The sequence below is a fragment of the Condylura cristata genome, unplaced genomic scaffold (assembly GCF_000260355.1).
Source record: "Condylura cristata isolate star-nosed mole 26May11 unplaced genomic scaffold, ConCri1.0 scaffold00013, whole genome shotgun sequence".
Lineage (NCBI taxonomy): Eukaryota > Metazoa > Chordata > Mammalia > Eulipotyphla > Talpidae > Condylura > Condylura cristata.
This window is the reverse complement of record NW_004567114.1, coordinates 7,006,308-7,023,819: the sequence shown is the minus strand read 5'-3', so window position 1 is coordinate 7,023,819 and position 17,512 is coordinate 7,006,308. Positions and strand designations below refer to the sequence as shown.

At 42.6% G+C, this 17,512-nt stretch overlaps 1 protein-coding gene across 1 annotated transcript in view; it reads left to right on the top strand.

Annotated features, from left to right (window-relative positions):
• UNC79 (unc-79 homolog (C. elegans)) overlaps positions 1-17,512 on the top strand; it is a 216,593-nt gene that overhangs the window by 154,812 nt on the left and 44,269 nt on the right. The window contains exons 33-41 of the mRNA XM_004681598.2: positions 2,879-2,995; positions 5,470-5,553; positions 8,342-8,444; positions 9,532-9,672; positions 12,444-12,482; positions 13,283-13,395; positions 13,476-13,561; positions 14,492-14,665; positions 16,773-16,841. Of these exons, the coding sequence (XP_004681655.2) occupies positions 2,879-2,995; positions 5,470-5,553; positions 8,342-8,444; positions 9,532-9,672; positions 12,444-12,482; positions 13,283-13,395; positions 13,476-13,561; positions 14,492-14,665; positions 16,773-16,841 (926 nt within the window). The remainder of the gene's footprint in view (positions 1-2,878; positions 2,996-5,469; positions 5,554-8,341; positions 8,445-9,531; positions 9,673-12,443; positions 12,483-13,282; positions 13,396-13,475; positions 13,562-14,491; positions 14,666-16,772; positions 16,842-17,512) is intronic.

Below are 17,512 nucleotides of genomic sequence, written 5' to 3'. Positions count from 1 at the left end.
TTGCTAGCCTAAACATGAAACACGGAGCTGGTTCGGGGACAGTATAACTCACTGCCTATGGCAGAGTGGTATGTGAGCACCTTTATTTAATTTGAATCACCTCCATCACTGATGAAATTTTCATCTAGGTTAGGTCAATGTATCAGCTATAACTCCAAAGTCCTTATTCCTATTGACCAGAAAATAAAAATGGCATGAAATTTTACCAGATATATCTATAGGAGACAACTATTTTGAAACTGCCTTTTCTGTTACTGGATCTTAGCTTTTGTCCAGGAGGAGTTTTAAGTTTCACTGAGGTGACGATAAGGGTGTCTAGCTGGCTCAGTTACGAGACTTTTGCATGGGCAATTCTACGCCAGAATCAGATATTCAAAGGTGTGATTTTTGCAAACCCTTGTCACACTTGTTGGTATATTTTGTGTCCCATCTGGACACTGCCTTAATAGATAGCTGATTTTCATTTGACCATCTTTTGAAAGGAGGATGATCTTGGAAAACCAGATAAAGATTTAACTTAAATGCTGAACTGGTAGTAGGGAACAATATCATCATCTTCATCGCTCATTAATTCATGCATTCATTCATTATCTGTTTATGAAGTGTCATTTGGTGCCAGGCATTGTACTTGGCCCTGGGTGGTCAAAGGTGAATACGACACCCCTGTTCTCAAGGAGTTTCCAGTTACAATTGTAATAATAGTTACCATTTATCCGATACATGTAATGTGCCAGGCACTGTGCTAAGTGGTTTACATATGCTGTTAATTCTTATATAATTCTTATATCAGTGCCACTTGGCAGATATGTTGACCCTATCTTACAGGTTAGGAAACAGGAGTTCAGAGAAGCTAACTGCCTTGCTCAAGTCACACAAGTACAGAAACAGAAACTGTTGCTAGATCTGCTTGAATTTTGAGCCAACGCTGTTTCAGTCTACCACACTGCCTTACTATAAGTCAAACTTAAGCTATAATAGAAGTTACAGAAATTCTAGAAAAGAATTTCCTAATGGCAGTTATTTGTCCTTTTGGTAACAACAAAGAACGTTTAGTTCTGTGTCTAATTGTCATTTTTTTAATCACAAAAGCTACTTGATAACATGATAAAATGCCCATTTTTAAGTTCATCTGCTACAATCTGAGAATATATTTCCTCTTCGTTTGCATGAATTCTCTTTAAACAAGTGAATTCGAAATTGGGTATAATTTGGGATAGCCAGGATGACTAAGGCAATCTGACTTCAGTGCTAGTTAAATGTATCATTAAGTAAATGCATCAAATGCATCATGGTCCTAAAGGCATGGCTGAATCAGCCCTTCTGGACTTCGCGCCTCATTAGACTCCACCCTCGCCATTTCCACCATGCTCAAGCTGCTCTCGGGATGTGTCCTTGGAGACAAACTGCCAGGCGCTTACAGACTCTCCTGAGCATTGAAGATTTTTACTCTCATGGAATTCTGCCGTCTTTAAAAACAACTGGCAGTTGAGGAAATTATTCCTACTAGAGATTTTAAATCTCACTTTGAGTCTGATAGAATTTTTAAACTTGTAAGAACTTAAAAAATATTTGTGCTTTTGATGTTCAGACTTGGCAAGTGGATCATGAAACAGTGACTTTTACCAATTAACAAAAAGAATCAGATTTTTCCTTTAGTTGCTATAGTCATTTTTGTGAATTCAGTTACCATGGACTCCAAGACACAAGAATTCCCATCACACCCCTCTCTTTTGATCAGTTTATTGTTGCTAATCATGCCATGACTACCGTTAATCAAACAGCATGCTAATTAGATTAAGACTAATGTCATCATTGACTTCACATTTCAACAAATTGCCGCCTTGGCTCCATGATCGTGAAACCCGTGTGTGACATTCAATAGGCTGCCCAAGGGCCATAGAATCATCCTGGTTTCTACTAGCTCCTCCTAGGGTATGTAGTTCCGAGCTTCAGTTTCTGAAACTGTCCTTCTGAGAGAGTGGATAACCACTGCTCTCAGCATCCAGACGTTTGGGATCACGTAGGAAAGGCACAGGAGCGCTGTGCTGCCTTTCAGGCTGGCGGCTGGGGCTGGTGGGACTGTACCCCAAAAGGTGCCTTCTCCCTCAGCAGGCCAAGTGCTTTTCATCGTTTTTCTGGTTTGGAAATGCTTGTAACGTGACATATCCTTGGTTGGTATTTGTCAATGCTTAACTGCAGGGTCTTACCATTATATCTTAAAACAGAGATGTTTTAGATAGAATATGCTTGGGGAATGTTATTTGAATCATGTTTTTCAAACAGGAGGCAGAGACTCATGTACAGTTTGACGACAACATTGACTTTGGAGTCAATATGTTTGGTTTTATGACCAAATAAAATTTGCTGGTTGGGTCCAAGGAACATAATTTCATTTGCTTCAGTTTCTCTAAAAATTGGGGTTGATCCTATTCCAAAATACACCCCCACACACCACACAAACAGGGAGCTCATGGGAATATAATGGAGCTTGAAACTATGTATGTACAAGTTCCATTAAAGGAAGTTAAGCTGTAAATTCAAAGTAGTAGTGTCTGTCTTAAATCCTTTTTGAGGAACAAGGCAGCACATATAAATAAAAAAGGGGAAAATAATTGTATTCTTGTAACTGGGGCATATATTTACAGGCTACAGAGAAGTGCTCATAGGCGCTGTTTCTTTCTCTGCTGAAGGAAGGAAGGTGCCTGGAATAAAAAGCATAGTGCCTTAGTGTTTCATTTGGATAGAGGCATGACATGTAACAAACTATTCCGCATAGCCAATGCAGGTTCAATCAAGAGTCTATATGGTTGTGTAGAGCCTTTGTGTGCTGTGGAAATTGATTCCCCGTAGTAATCATCTCCTAATTTCCTCCATTTAGCTCAGTATAGGCAGATGAAAAGGGGATCCCTGGGAGCTCTGACAATGAGCCAGTTAATGAAGCGACAGCTGGAACATCAGTCTAGCGCCCCCCATAACATCAGCAACTGGGACACTGGTGGGTCAAGCTTTTTCTTCCTGTTTTACCTCTCATATTAGCTAATGCCACTCTCTCTGCGTCCCCCCTGCTCCCTTGTTAAGGAATAGAGTTTTCTCTCATGTTATCTGGTTCCAATAAGTTCTTGAAAACCCAAAGGTATTAAGTTTGTTTCAACTTTCCAACTGTTCTAGAGCCACCTGTCTGTCCACCTAGGCTGTTTCAATGCACTTTTTTTCTCTGAGGCCCAGGTCCCAGATATTAGGTTACCTGTCTGGAGTGAAATGATGTGAATGTATAAAGGAGGGGGTGGAACTATGATTTCCTAGTGCAAACTAAAAAACCCAAACCAAACACCAGATTGTCCATAGTCTCTGTTTTATAAACTATAAAATACCAAACATCAGGGAATATGCATCATAATAATAAAAATATTGTCAGCTCAGTGACGTTGCGATCTGCGGTAGGTTTGGGAATATGAGCTCTGTGTTTTAGCCAGCAGCCCTCATGCTCATACGATGGGACTGCATCTAACCTCAATTTAAATTAAGAACTGACTTCCATCACGTGTCTCTTTGAAACACGACCACTCTGCATCTTCTAGACTCTGTGGCCACGTTCTGCACATGTGCCACTTGCTCAAGCCCCAGCACCGCCAATCCTTCTCTTCTAAATACCTGCCTTTCCTTTTTTTTTTTCTTTTTTAATTTAAATGGGTCATTTGAGTTGCAAGATCATAGATGTGAAAGCACTTTGTAGCATGCCTGCGCTATGAAAATGTCAGCATTTCCTACCGTGATCTGCTTTAGGGGCCAGCCTTTGGGCCAGGCTTTCTTAGGCTCTTGGCTAGTACTTTCTGTAGGAGATTTTTTCGCAATCCCACCAGATGACCAGAAGTTGGAATGCTACCAAGCTGAAATCTTAAGTTGTTTTTTGCCCCCAAATCATATTAATTGCATACATCTCATCTTATTTTCCCCTATTTTTCTTCACAAAGAAAAAGAGACAGATAATCAGGGCAGCTAAATCTCACACACCATGGCCAACCTTACATTTAACATAGTTTCAACTCTCCTGGCCTTTGTAAGGATTCTTGACATTTTAAAGCTTTGGTGTCTTATCTCCTTTCAGTGACAAATAGTAATCAGCAGACAAGGGACACAGGAGAGAGACACTGGGTGACCAGGCTTGAGAGGAGAGCGTGGGTGAGGCTCTTTGTCTCTACCAAAGAGGGCCTCCTCTCTTTACTGAGAAGAAGCTGTGTGAGGAGCTAAGAATAGATTTTGTTTTGTTAGTTCTCTGATAATTAAAGGCCCAACTTCAATTAGGTTGACCTAGGGGCTCTAGAGAATGTTTTACCATGCCACTGTTTTCTGTATGAGTAGCTCAGCTTAAGCTAATTAGTGTAGAATCTGTGTAATTACGACCTAATTTGACCTACTTAGTAAAGTTATAAAAAGGCAAATTGATCTCAATTTCTAATCCAGATTTTAATCTAAAAAAAGCTGCATGATGCCAAATAACCCATTTAACTGAATTTTTCACTTTTCAATCAAATCTCAGCCTTGTTCATGTCATTCTGGTTTCTCATTGAATACTTCCCATTTCCATGCTGCCTGAATTTCTTTCACCTGAATTTTCCTGGGCTTGTGGTCTATTCTCCAAGTAGTCCTCAAGTCTGCGAGAGCTTCCTCTCAACATTCCTCTCTTTAGGAATGCTGTAAGAAGTTCTCCCCAAATATGAGCTCAGAGGACATTTGGTGAACGTGTAGCCCAAGGTTAGGAGGCCTGTCCCTTCCTACACATGCTGACTCAGTGACTCACTAATCTTCCGATGCACGCACTGGGTCCTGCAGACACCCCGTGGAAGGCAGTCTCCCAAAACATTGGCTCTGCCGACCACCTCTGCACACACCTGCTCACCACAGGACATCTGCCTCTTCTCTGCCCCACACATATGGTCACTTGCCTCTCTGCCTCATGGTCCATGTGGATGTTCTGGAAGCATCTCTGCCCCACTCCGCCCTGCCCCCTGGCTCCTGTGCCTCATCCCTCTCCCAGGTGCCTGGCATTTCCTTGCTACCAGTTCCACATGTTTTCTGTCCGACCTTTCTGGCCACCGCCCCAAATGATCACTTATGTATTTACTGATTCTTTCATGGCCACTACATCAACTGTTCGTTTTTGTTTCATTTCATAATAGGAGATAAAGGGTTTGAACTTTTTGTGGGGTGGGAGCAGTGAGTCTGAACTTCTCAGGGACGGTTATAGATGCTCCCCTGCTTTCAACTGCATTTCATATACCTGAATGGCAGGTTTCTAGCGACCCCAGAAACCCTACCCAAAAATCTAGGATGTTTCCTGTAAATGATAGTCATCAACAGCAGCCCAAAAATGGCCCCAAGAGATTTTTGGTGACATCTTTGTATTGTGAATTGTGCTACATTGTGCTACATTGACCACATTGAAGACTGAAATGCTCTATTCATCCACAGAACAGATACAGCCTGGGAAACGCCAATGTAATGTGCCACTGTGCCTAAACCCTGACCTGGAGGGGCCGCCGCTGAGAATGCGAGGTTAGTTGAGTCGCGGCATCCAGACGGTGTGAGCTGAGAGAGACCGTACCAGCCTGTGCGCCATGAATGCCAACGCTGAGTAGTCCAGTGGTGCTGAATGCTCTTCTTCCACAGCTCCATGAAGTGGATCCGCCTTTCGCTCAAACACCTCTAGGGGTGTGGAACACAGGATGTCACGTCTTTTGAACAGGGATGTCAGAAAGTTCTGCCTTCTAGTGATTTTCTGGTGCTTGGAACCTAATGCAAAACAAATCTAGTCTCTCTCTCACATAATTGTTTTTAAAAGATTTATTTATTTATGCATACTGAACTGGGGTACAGACTAGAGGTGCCGGGGCGGTGAGAGGATTCACCAGAGACAGAGTGGGGAGCAGAACAGGCAGATGGATGAAGTACACTGCTGAGGGGAGCAGTGGGCGGGTCAGGAGAGGTCTGCCACACCATGTGGGTCACCTCCAGGGCCAGGGATCAAACACATGCTAAAATGGCTTTAGCTCCTCAGTGCTGTGCTTTAACCAGCTGCACCACCCAGGAGGGCCTCTCACATAATTTTTTAGACCTTTGGAAATAGCCACCCACTTCTTACTCCCTAGTGTCATCTCTAGAACCTGCACCCCTCAGTGACTTGCATTCTTTCTGATACCTGTGAGTTTCCATTTCATCCTGTATATACTTTTCTGAGATTATGTGCGTTCTTGCTAGAATGTTGAGATTCTGGGTGAGTCACTTCTTTTCAGCAAGCTGAAACTGCACTAAATGTTCACTTCACTTTTTGCAGCTCAGAGGAGCATGCTGGGAATAGACCTATGCCAAGAGCATCTGAATACGTATTTGCAAAATTCACCTCATGGCTAGTTAATCACTACTTTTGTTCTTTTTTAATTCAGAAAGTAGGTTAACCTATCATGTAAAAATCAAACACAATAAAACCCCAAATGAATTATGAGCATATCTCCAAGCTTGTCCCTTAAATCAAGCAGACCTGGTATTCTAGATGTATCACTCCTCTGATGGTCCCAGAAATGAGGCAACATTTAGCTCCAGTCTCTGGCTGAGCTTTCTTTGGCAACGACTAGCAGTTTTTAGCTCTTGTTTGTGACAAGACGGGACTCTTCTCATTTATGGGCAGAAGTCGGGATGATGGAACAAACTCTGAGGTTTGTCCATGACCTAGCACTGAGGTTAGTGGCAGCAAAGACGGACGAGGTAATGGGAGCGAAGACAAAAAGTAGCTCTCCTCCACACTTCACCGTCAAGTACACTGATGCAGCTGGGGACTTTGAAACATTCCAAAGCCTTTCATTTTCTCCTGTCTCCAAATCCCGAAAGGACTTTTATCAACATCTCTAGCTTTGCAGTTAGGCTTCTGAGACGGTCCACTCTTTATTCGGGTCCTTGAGAACTTTCTGTTTCTGTTCCTGGTTCACATAGAGAACGTCTTAGGTCTTCAGTAGGGGAATCCAGAGTGGTGGACTCTGAAGTGTTGCCAGCAACTGGAGGCTGATTGAGCTGCCTTGATACTGCAGGCGTAGTTGTGATTCAGCTGTTACAGCAGATGCCCAGCAGGTAGTTGAGGTTTATGGCTTCCTTTGGCTTTTCCCACCTTCCCCTTGTACACGACACGTTGTGTTCACATCATTAGCGGTATTCAGTCACGTGGAGGGTTAATGCCCACTAGCAGAATCTGTCCGCTTTATAGATGGCTGCCAGAAATCCTGCATCACACATTCTGTGTTGCCATGTGGAAAGCTGCTCAATGCTACTGTCACAACAGCTATCCTTGGGATCGTATTGCGTAGTGCTGGTTTGAAACCACCCAGATATCTTTGAGTCCCTCTCCTTTTTTTGACTCAATTTACTTACTATCCAGTAATAAATAGTTAGCAACAATCTTGTGAAAGTTTTGACTCACAAGTTTCTTGTTAAAATTGATTCCTTATGTTTCTAGGAAGCCTGCACATATCACCCTATATGTTATGAGCGGAATTTTTTTGACTTTTAGTATTGACATTTTGGCATTTGGTAAACATGTTCAAGAACAGTAGAGTTTTGTATGTCCAGCTCTTAGACATACAAAGAGAGACAAATCATAATTTCTCTCAAATTAATTTTTTTATTGATTAAACTTTATTTTCTTACATCATTGTTCATTTTCATGCAGCATTTGGTTTCTCCCCTCAGGGCTGGTCCCCATAACTCTCCCACCACCACAGCACCTATGCACCATCACCGTCATCACCTCAGTCCTTTGTGCTCTTCCCTCCATCTTGACCCTCTGCAGCCCCTGCTGTCTGCCTCAGACCTATAGTTTGCCTGCAAGTTTTATCTTGAGGGTTTTTTGGTTGTTGCTGTTGTTTGTTTTAAAGATTTACTTATATATGCATACAAGAACTGGGGTACAAGCCAGAGGTGTGGGACTGGGGGCGGGGGTTGGTGAAAGGATTCACCAAATACACAGAGACAGAGTGGGAGCAGAACAGGCAGATCTCCTGAAGACCACTGCTGAGGGGAGCAGCAGGCGGGACAGGAGAGGTCTGCTGCACTCTGGGTCAGCTCCCTGGCCGGGGTTCCAGCTCATGCTTCAGTGGCTGTGATGCCTTCATAGTGCTGCATTTTAACCCCTGTACCATCAAGGAGGGCCCTTGAGGGTTTTTTACAAATGCGTTCGGGCTGCTCAAGTCAGACCCTTGTGAATGTGGCGTTTGGAGGTCTATAGAGCAGAATAGGGCTTTCCCTGGCCCACAGAAACTGATTTTGTCTAGCAGTTGTCTCTTTGCTGTCTCCCCAGGTGCCACTAAATCCAGCCTGCTGTCAGCGCCCAGCATTGTGAGTATGTTTGTGCCAGCACCCGAAGAATTCACAGATGAACAGCCGACGGTGATGACAGACAAGTAAGCTCGGTTATTTTCTTCACCATGTTTACAGGACTTGAGAGTTTGCTCACTGAAGTTTTGAGACGGTATCAGAGGAGGCGTGCAATGTTGTAAGTCTTAGTTTGATCAAATGGCTGCAGCCGTGTGTTTGATGGCATTTATTGTTTCAGAAATGCAACATCATATAGGCAACTTGTACTTATGAACGTTTCTCTTTTGTAATTCAGAAAAATGCAAATAGCACCTACTTACTGATTATTCCTAGTATAATTACATATGAATAATCCCCAAGCCAGAAGCTTCCAGTTGTGAGGAGGGGACTAAGTTTGATACTTGATTCTATTCTTGTCCTGCCAACAAAAAACACTTTCTTAATCTCAAAATGGTTGCCACGTCTTGTCCTCCTTCATGCCAGGATTCCTACAGGATAGTGTCTGAACGCTTTATTTATCATAAAAGTTCCTTTAGATTGTAAAGTTCTGGTCTTACCACTGCTCCTCAGGAACTCTTCCCCAGGCCCTTCGCTTTCTCTGAACTATGCCTGATGTGTTCTCTTGTCTGATTTCACGGGATCCCCCCACTCTGTACATTTTCTTCCAGGTGAACTCCTATATATGCTTCAAAGCTCAGTTTAAAGAAATATTTCCCTGATTCCAAAAGGCATGACTTAGTCATGCCATTTTCTATGTTCTCATCGCAATCGATAGATCTCTTTTTTATTGTTACACATTGATTTTTGATTGCCTAGTTCATAAGTATTTTGCAACACAAATTGTGCATTCTTTAGGGCCTGGGACCTTCTAAACTCACAGTGCATACTTTGGATCGTAAGTGATTGTTCAGTGAACATGCTGAAAAACAATGTAGACTTTGAAGCTTAGAGAGAGCCCTTTGGCTCCGGGGCTTCCTAGGGAGGGCAACCCTGATTGCCATGTGGTCTGTTTCGATGTCTGTGGTGTTGGTAGCACTGAAGTTGCCTGTTCAGAGTGGGACCACTGACCTTCTTCTGGGGGTGCTCATCAGACTCCCCAACAAGTGCTGTGTGGAGTGCTGTTATATCTCGACACCATTGTTTCATAGAAAGCATTCCTCTGTTTCTTTGCAGGTGCCATGACTGTGGGGCCATCCTTGAAGAATATGACGAGGAAACTCTTGGGCTGGCCATTGTGGTCCTCTCCACGTTCATTCACCTAAGCCCAGACTTGGCAGCCCCACTGTTGCTGGACATCATGCAGTCGGTGGGAAGGTGAATATCGCCTGTTTTGGTTGGGGGTGGGGAGCCTCATTCAGTCCCTGTCTTGAAATTAAAAGCTGCCAGTTGAAAGATGAAACATTTAGTTATCTTACAAATGTCTCATATGTATGGGGTCAACTTAGATGAGTGTTAAAAACTGAATGCACCCAGCTTTTGGTCACATTCCCTGCTGTGACACAGTGTCACGAGTCACAGCACTGGAGTGAAGCTAAAGGAACATGCACTAAGAAAATTCTTGCTCTCTGTGACTGTGAGCTAACGTAGCAGCTGTGTACAGAGCCACGCTGGTTCCTAGGAAGAACTTCATCCGTGTCAGGTATCATTATCATCTCTCTTTATCTGTTTTAAGATAGGTTTTTCTAGTCATCTTGTAGTCTCAGGATGCCTCGATTATGCAGCTTCATCACTTCCTGTCTTGTATGACTAGTCATTCCAGACATGATTGTCCTCTTCAGTAAGGAGATAAATGAAAACGTGCAGTTTCCCATTTCTGACTCATAAAAAGGAGAGAGGTGTACATTTTGAGGACAGGGACTCAGCCTGGCAAAGGGAAAATTAAGGCTAGCTGCTTTGAGAATTTCAATTTAAGAAAATCCATTTAGTAGACAAGACATTAGAAGGAAAGCAGCATATTTCTAGAATATATCAGTACATTAAGTTCAAATTCAGTGATAAGTTCTTGTCCTAACATACACAGCTTATAGGAGAGGTTGAATTAAATTCTGCATGAAGGCATGAAGTCCCAGTCTGTACCAGCAGGTGCTGTAGGCCACAGGCATTAGAGCTAGCTGGTGCTTTCAAGTACTTTGTAGCTTCACTGTTAAAGAGGACAGTCTTGTCTGGAATAACTAATCATACAAGATAGGAAGTGATTAAGTGCTATAGTGAGTGATGTGTGCTATAGATACTCAAGATGGAAAATGTTTTCTTTGGGAAGGTCTATATGGAGGTATTAGGGAGAAATTGTATTCTGAAAATTTTTGGTATTTGGGGGGAGGAAAGAATGAATTTTAATGGAGATAAAACTTAATTTTTTTAATGGATAAATGTAGATTTCAAGTTAAAGGCAAACAGAAAAGCATTAAAAACCCTACAACCCCTAAAATGTATGAACCCTCTTCCCAGATCTTTCAGTAGTATCCTTAGGAGAATGTAACCAAAAACGGCATAATCATAATTTCTGTTACTCAGAAATTGCCCATGTACCAAAAGTAAGGTGATGACCATGGGGAGATAGGAGATAAGGTGAATTATTTACGTGCTTGACTTTAGCCTAATCATTGTAACTGTGGAATAAATATATTAGCTACCACGAACACTAAGGAACTGAGAATTCTTATGAAGTTATGGTCATAATTTCTGCTATCAATATTTTTCAGTTTTAGAACAGATTATTGTTCTAGTCTGTTTCTATCTCCTTGAAATAGGCAGTCTAAGCTGTTATGCAAAGGGACTTCATTTTGTTTTCATTTTAACAAGTGAATGAAAATAAACTATGTTCAAACACTGCAACTGTTAGCATTGGAGTTTTGTAGCAAAGGAAAAACAGTAGGAGATACATGCTTACATATACATCTACTTAAATCTGTTTCCTTCCAGGAGACAGGGACAAAGCTAGCTGGCACAACCTTAGCAATCTAAACCTAATCACCAGAGTGACCAAAAAAACAGATTCCTATTTTTCTGGGTTTCCTTGAATACTTCAATTCCAGATAAGCCATTGTGGATTATGGGAAGAGTTCCCACAGAATCTATTTCTAGGTTCTAAGACTATGTTGGCTCAGCATAATCCTTTCATTTTTCACCCAAACTTTTCTATATGTTTTTGCATTTTGTTCTCTACTTAGATTCCTCTTAAAATATATTATCTATTTTCCTAGGTACAGCCTTCACTATCACATTTGCTACAGCCAGAAAGTACTGTAGATTTCATTTGCAGATGTTTATCTGTTTACTGTGGTGTTATTAGCGTGAAGCCCATAACTGAAACCAGCAGGGAATGGTGTCTGGTATTGTGAGTTGCTGGCCCCTCTAATCCTTCCAAACAGGTTCTTGGCTTGGTTCCTATGTACTTTTGAGTAAATAAAATCTGATAAATAAATCTCATTTGTATCTTCAATGTCTTGATCAAGACATATTCTTCTAAACCTACCAATTTAGTATATTCTCTCTCTACGTGGTAACATTTCAAATATTTTCCATCGTATAGGACTATATAATTATATTTTTCAAAAATTACATGTTATGTATTACTTAATACACTTATCTACTCAGTATGTCATCATTTCAACCCGCCAATTAGCTGACAAATACCCCTATTACCTATTTTACTATCTTACTAAGCTTTAATAATTTGTGGTGTGAGTGGCTAGATTTCAAAGACCTAGAAATGAAATACAAAGAAATGAATTTTAAGTTTGACTAATGTGGTTTTGGACTGGATCAAATGCTATTCTGGTCTCCATCTAGTTGGCTGTAGCTATCAGAGTGCAGATTGGTTGGGTGACAGTAAACCACTTTCGTGGCTTGCTTCTCTGTGGAAATATATGGCTTGAGGCAGAAAGCAGGTCTTCCAGGGACTCAGTTCATTGTATCCCTGGAGACTGACCCCCGAGTGTGCCTCATCTCTGGTCAAGGGATTGTCAGCAGCTATGCATGTCTCCCCATCTAAACTGGAGCCACTGCGGAAGGGACTTACCTCAGTTCTCCAACTTTTCATCATGAAAACCTAAGATAATGCCATGATTCTGTTTACCTCCTAGGTTGGCATCCAGCACTACGTTTTCTAATCAAGCAGAAAGGTAAGGTCCTACAGTGAGCCTAAATTTCACTTTCTTTCTTGCTCCCTGTGCAAGTTCATCCTCTTCTGAAACACCAGCAGGTGCACACTGGAGAAATGCTGTTAGGTGCGGCAGAAGCTTCAGCGAGCTTGTGTTCATTTTCCAGCCACACTTCCATTTGTTTATTCTTGCATGCGTGCACACATTTTAGTCAACAAATGCTTTTAAGCCCACTTTGTGCCCAGCACTTTGCTAGATACACAAGTGACGTTTCCCCCCTCGTGGGGCTTGGTCTATCGGGGAGGCAAACAGGAGTAAATATTAGCACAAACTTATCATTATAAACAGTTCTAAGCACCATAAAAAAAATTATAGATCCACCTAACTTAGATTTTATAGAGGAAACAGATAGCAAATGAACACCTCCCTCCCTGCAATTTTCCTCAGAGCAACTCTCTTTTAGCTAGTGGCTTTCTGTGGGGATCTTACCGATAGCCCTCCTCTCCAGACAGGGAACTTTTGCATCACTTTTTTTCCCGGGTGCTTTACAGAACCCTCCTCTGTATATCCGGGTCCCGATGGGGTAGGGTGGGGTGGGATTGGTGGCGGGGAAGCTTCAGCCTACTCGCTTACTTCCTGATTCTCTCTTTCTAAAAACTTATTGATAACAGAGATTTGGGTGACTAGACTATTTCAACTCACTGGTGAAAATGACGGTGGGGTACTGCCCAAGGGGGCTGGCATGTCACTGAACTAAACACGGACACACGTGCTGGGGCGCCATGATTTCTTGTCTTTTCTCTCCCCTTCCACCTCCACAGCATGATGGTTCCGGGCAATGCCGCGGGGGTGGCCAAGCAGTTCCTGCGCTGCATCTTCCATCAGCTGGCACCCAACGGCATCTTCCCGCAACTGTTCCAGAGCACGATCAAAGGTAACGCCCCGGGAGGCCAGCCCCCCGTCACGGGGAGCCCCCACCCCGACCCCTGCTAAGTCTACCGGTTGACTTTCCAGATGGGACTTTTTTACGGACACTGGCCACGTCCCTGATGGATTTCAACGAGCTGAGCTCCATTGCTGCCCTCAGTCAGCTGCTGGAGGTAGGTCTGCGGGAGGACACGTGAGTTCCCGCCGAAGCCGCAGTGAGGAAGGCACCAAAGTAGCTACATTTCGAAATTAAATTGAAAACTTTTAATTGGAAAATTAAAACTGAAAACGTCCAGTGACGCTTTAAGTAAGTGACTGCTCCAGGATACTGTGAGGGGCGGCACCAGCCAGCGAGCGCGCACCCCGCGGGATCTCGGGCTCCTCGCGCGTGCAGGGCAGAGCGACGCGCAGGGAAGTGAACCCAGGTCTCAAGTCCCAGTTTCATGGCTCATCCGTAGCATGGCAAGACTGGGGCTCAAGACCTGCGATTTGCTGAATCGGAGACTTTAAGTCAGTTTTTGGCCCAGGCCTTTTCCCTTGGAGTCTTGGAGGTCGTCTCTGCCCACTACTGATTTGTCCCCTCGGTTCCCTTAAGGATGGGCAAATGGCCCGGAGAACTTGCAGCGGGAGCTGCAGCGAGCCACTTTTATTCGTTTCTAGCCACTTTTATTCGTTCATTCTTGATTGTGCACACTCATTTCAGTCAACAAATACTTTTAAGCCCATTTTGTGCCAAGCACTTTGCCAGATACTTAAGTTTTAACCAGGATCAAAGCCCCTGTAGTTGTCACTGTCGGTCTTTGGCAGAGAAATTCTTAGCAGGCACGCGCGTTGCACCTTCTTAGTACCTAACCCCGTAGAACCGGACAAGATACTGCTTCCTCACTTCTACGTCTTACGGAGTCCTGGATCACCAGTTTCCCTGCCTTATGTTTGTCTGAATTCGTTCACCTCCTTTTCTGTCTTTCCGCCCACACGATGGGATGATTTAGTGGGTACACACGTTCTAGTGTGAATATGAGTTTTGCAACTGACGTTCGTCAAGTAGCTGTGTGACGCCCATGCTCTTGCGGCAGTTGATTTGGCTATACTTTTGTTTTTAGGGTCTAAATAACAAAAAGAATTTACCAGCAGGGGGTGCTATGATACGCTGTTTGGAAAACATTGCTACTTTTATGGAAGCTTTGCCCATGGATTCTCCCAGTAGCCTCTGGACCACAATCAGCAATCAGTTTCAGACATTTTTTGCCAAGCTGCCTTGTGTTTTGCCTCTGAAGGTAAGCCAAATCCAGGATTTCGTTGTGAATTACTTTCTTACAGTGTGCAGGCTGCTTATAGAGAACCAGGGTCTTGGGAGCTGTATCTTTTCATAAGGAGTTGTAATGAATCTGTTAGGAGAGTAGCAAGTAATATTTATGTTATTCTCTCCAAATGTTACAATACAGCAGGCATTTTGACATATTCATTTCATATCTACAGTTCATTATTAAAAAAAGTCAAGAAGACATCAGCAGATTCTGTCTAGAAAGTTTTCTCAAGTAGATAATAGATACATTATGTAAGTAAGGAAATAAATCATTTCCTAAAAGAAGACCACACATTTAATGTAATGCGTCATTTTAGAGAATTATCTAAGGAAAGTGATTGTGTGTTTGTGAATAGAGTACTTGCAAGACCAAGATATTTCTGTTGGACTGCTTGACCACCACCACCAATCCCTCTCCCCCTACCAGGCCCCACTCCAAGAATACACACATGGGACAGCTGCTGGACACTTTGTAGTCTAAGGAACATTTTCAACCTGAGCCATTAGTTCATAATCATAATCCTAGCTGTTAAAGCTCGAAGGGACTTACAGAAGCCCTCATTCCCAGTGCCCCCATTTTCCAGATGGGGGACCGCAACTTCAACGAGCTGATTAGAATAGAAGCCAAATCTCTTGACTCACAGCCAGGTGTTCCCCTTCACCAACAGACTCCTGGAGCCCTCCTGAAGAGGGTGTACTGAAGGTCTTCAGATCCGGGACAGCAAAGAGGGCATGTGGCTGACTTTGAGCCTCATTGCGCCACAAGATTTCTGTGCTTCTGATTGATTTATGAGCCATGCTGATTGTCACACTGCAAAATTGCAAAGCTGATGGGTGGGGTGGAGTGCGATAAGATGATGTAATTGAGAGAGTCTTGAGAACGGAACAGCACCAGTCTCCTCTAAAAGGTCCACTCCTACTCCTCTCCAGCCAGTTGTCGTAAAGGAGTGCTGGGCTTGTGATATTGCTCTTGCCATTTTCCCTGGACTATTCCCTGAGTTTAACAAACATGGTGGGGATCAGATGAATAGTCTGTTTCGGCCCCTGGTTTAAGGTCATGTAACTGTCACATTAAGTATGTTAAGTAAGTCGTACTTGTGAAATACTTCTAAAATTTATGTCCAGATTTCCTTTGCTAGGTCAGATCTGATCACTTTCTTCCTTGTCTTTAATCTCTGGGGAATATATTAAGACACTGAAAAACCTTTGTAGTTTGTTCTGATCAGTTAAGAGACGTGAATCTCAACCTTTAGTGTGCTTCCTTGTCCCTGAAGACCTTGTTATAAGACAGATTCCTGAACCTTATCCTGAACATTTTGATTCAGTAAGAATGGGGCCAGAGGAGGTGCATCCTAACAAGTACCCAGGTAGTGGAGGCCAGATTGTGCCCTGGGGACCTCTGTCTCGTTTGTGCTGTCCTGAGGTTACTATTTCACAAAGCCGTACAGATCTAACAGTAATATGTAGTATGCTGTTGTGATGACTTTACAATGCTAAATAATACCATTGTTTATTCTTGCTATACCATTTCCCCCAGTCGCAGTAAACTCAATCTTTAAGAGTATATTTCAATGTAGAATCTTGCCAAAATAGAACCCTAAAAGATTCTTGAGGCTTGCTTTTCTCTTGTGGAAATTTTACTGTTGTTATTTCATTTAGTAGCGGAGAAAGGGCAGATGAAACTGGTTCTTACTAGACTGTTAAGCTTAATGGTTTTAAAATAGATCTAAGTAGTTTCTTTTCCAACATGACCTCTCACAAACTTGTGTACCCTTTTACAGTTAGACACATTTAATATCTGCCTGTCTGTCAGTCCATCCATCCGTCCATCCAGTACTTTATTCAACTCTATTATCTCTGAGAAATAGTTTAGGAGCTATGTTTAATGATTACACTGTTTAACATTCTTTAGTTTAAAAAATTAAACCTAAAATGACTTTTTCCAATAAGAGTATATAGCATGGGAACTGCAATATTTCAGATTTTTTTTTCTAAAGCAAATGCTTATAGAAAATATATAAAGCAACAGACATATTAAGAAGGGGACTGACTTTTACTCCTTTCATATTTGTTCACAGTGTTCTTTAGACTCCAGTTTAAGGATTATGATTTGCCTCTTGAAGATCCCCTCTACCAATGCCACAAGGGTATGTATGTTTTAGCAAATCGTAATCAACTGGTTATTCAGTTAGTTTTGAACTTAAAAAGGCGAGGCATAGACGATACCGCAAAGCTGGTTCTTGCATGCACCTCAATCCAGCCTCCTTGTCCCCTTCATGCTGGATTACTGTCTACTATGAAGAGCTCTGATATATCCCAACATCACTTAAAAGACTGGTCCTCTTGTCCGTGGGCCACCCTCCATTCTACTAATCCTTCTAAGCACAGATCTCATTGTGTTCATTCCGTGATTTAAAATCTTTGACAACTTCTCTTATCTTTTAGAATAATGTCCAAATTCCTTAATGTGGCAGATAGCAGGTACTTCCTAAGTGTCCAGCCGACCTCCCACTTAGCCTTTGGCTGCTTGTGCCATCCCCCATGCCTCCTGTGTCCTTTCCAAATCATTGGCATTATCATTAGAATAAATGACAACCACTGTTTTTGTGGAGTCCTTACCATAATGGTAGGCATTGTGCTTAACATTTCTGCCCAAATTTCATACCTCCTTGCTTGGCTTAGGCCATTTCCTTTGCCTGAAATGCATCATACCCTTGTCAGTGTGGTGAACTCCTCATTCAGCAGAATTCCTTGCAAAACTACCCCATCTTCTATACCAATTCTCTGCTGTGTCAGATCTCACAATGCTTGATGGGGC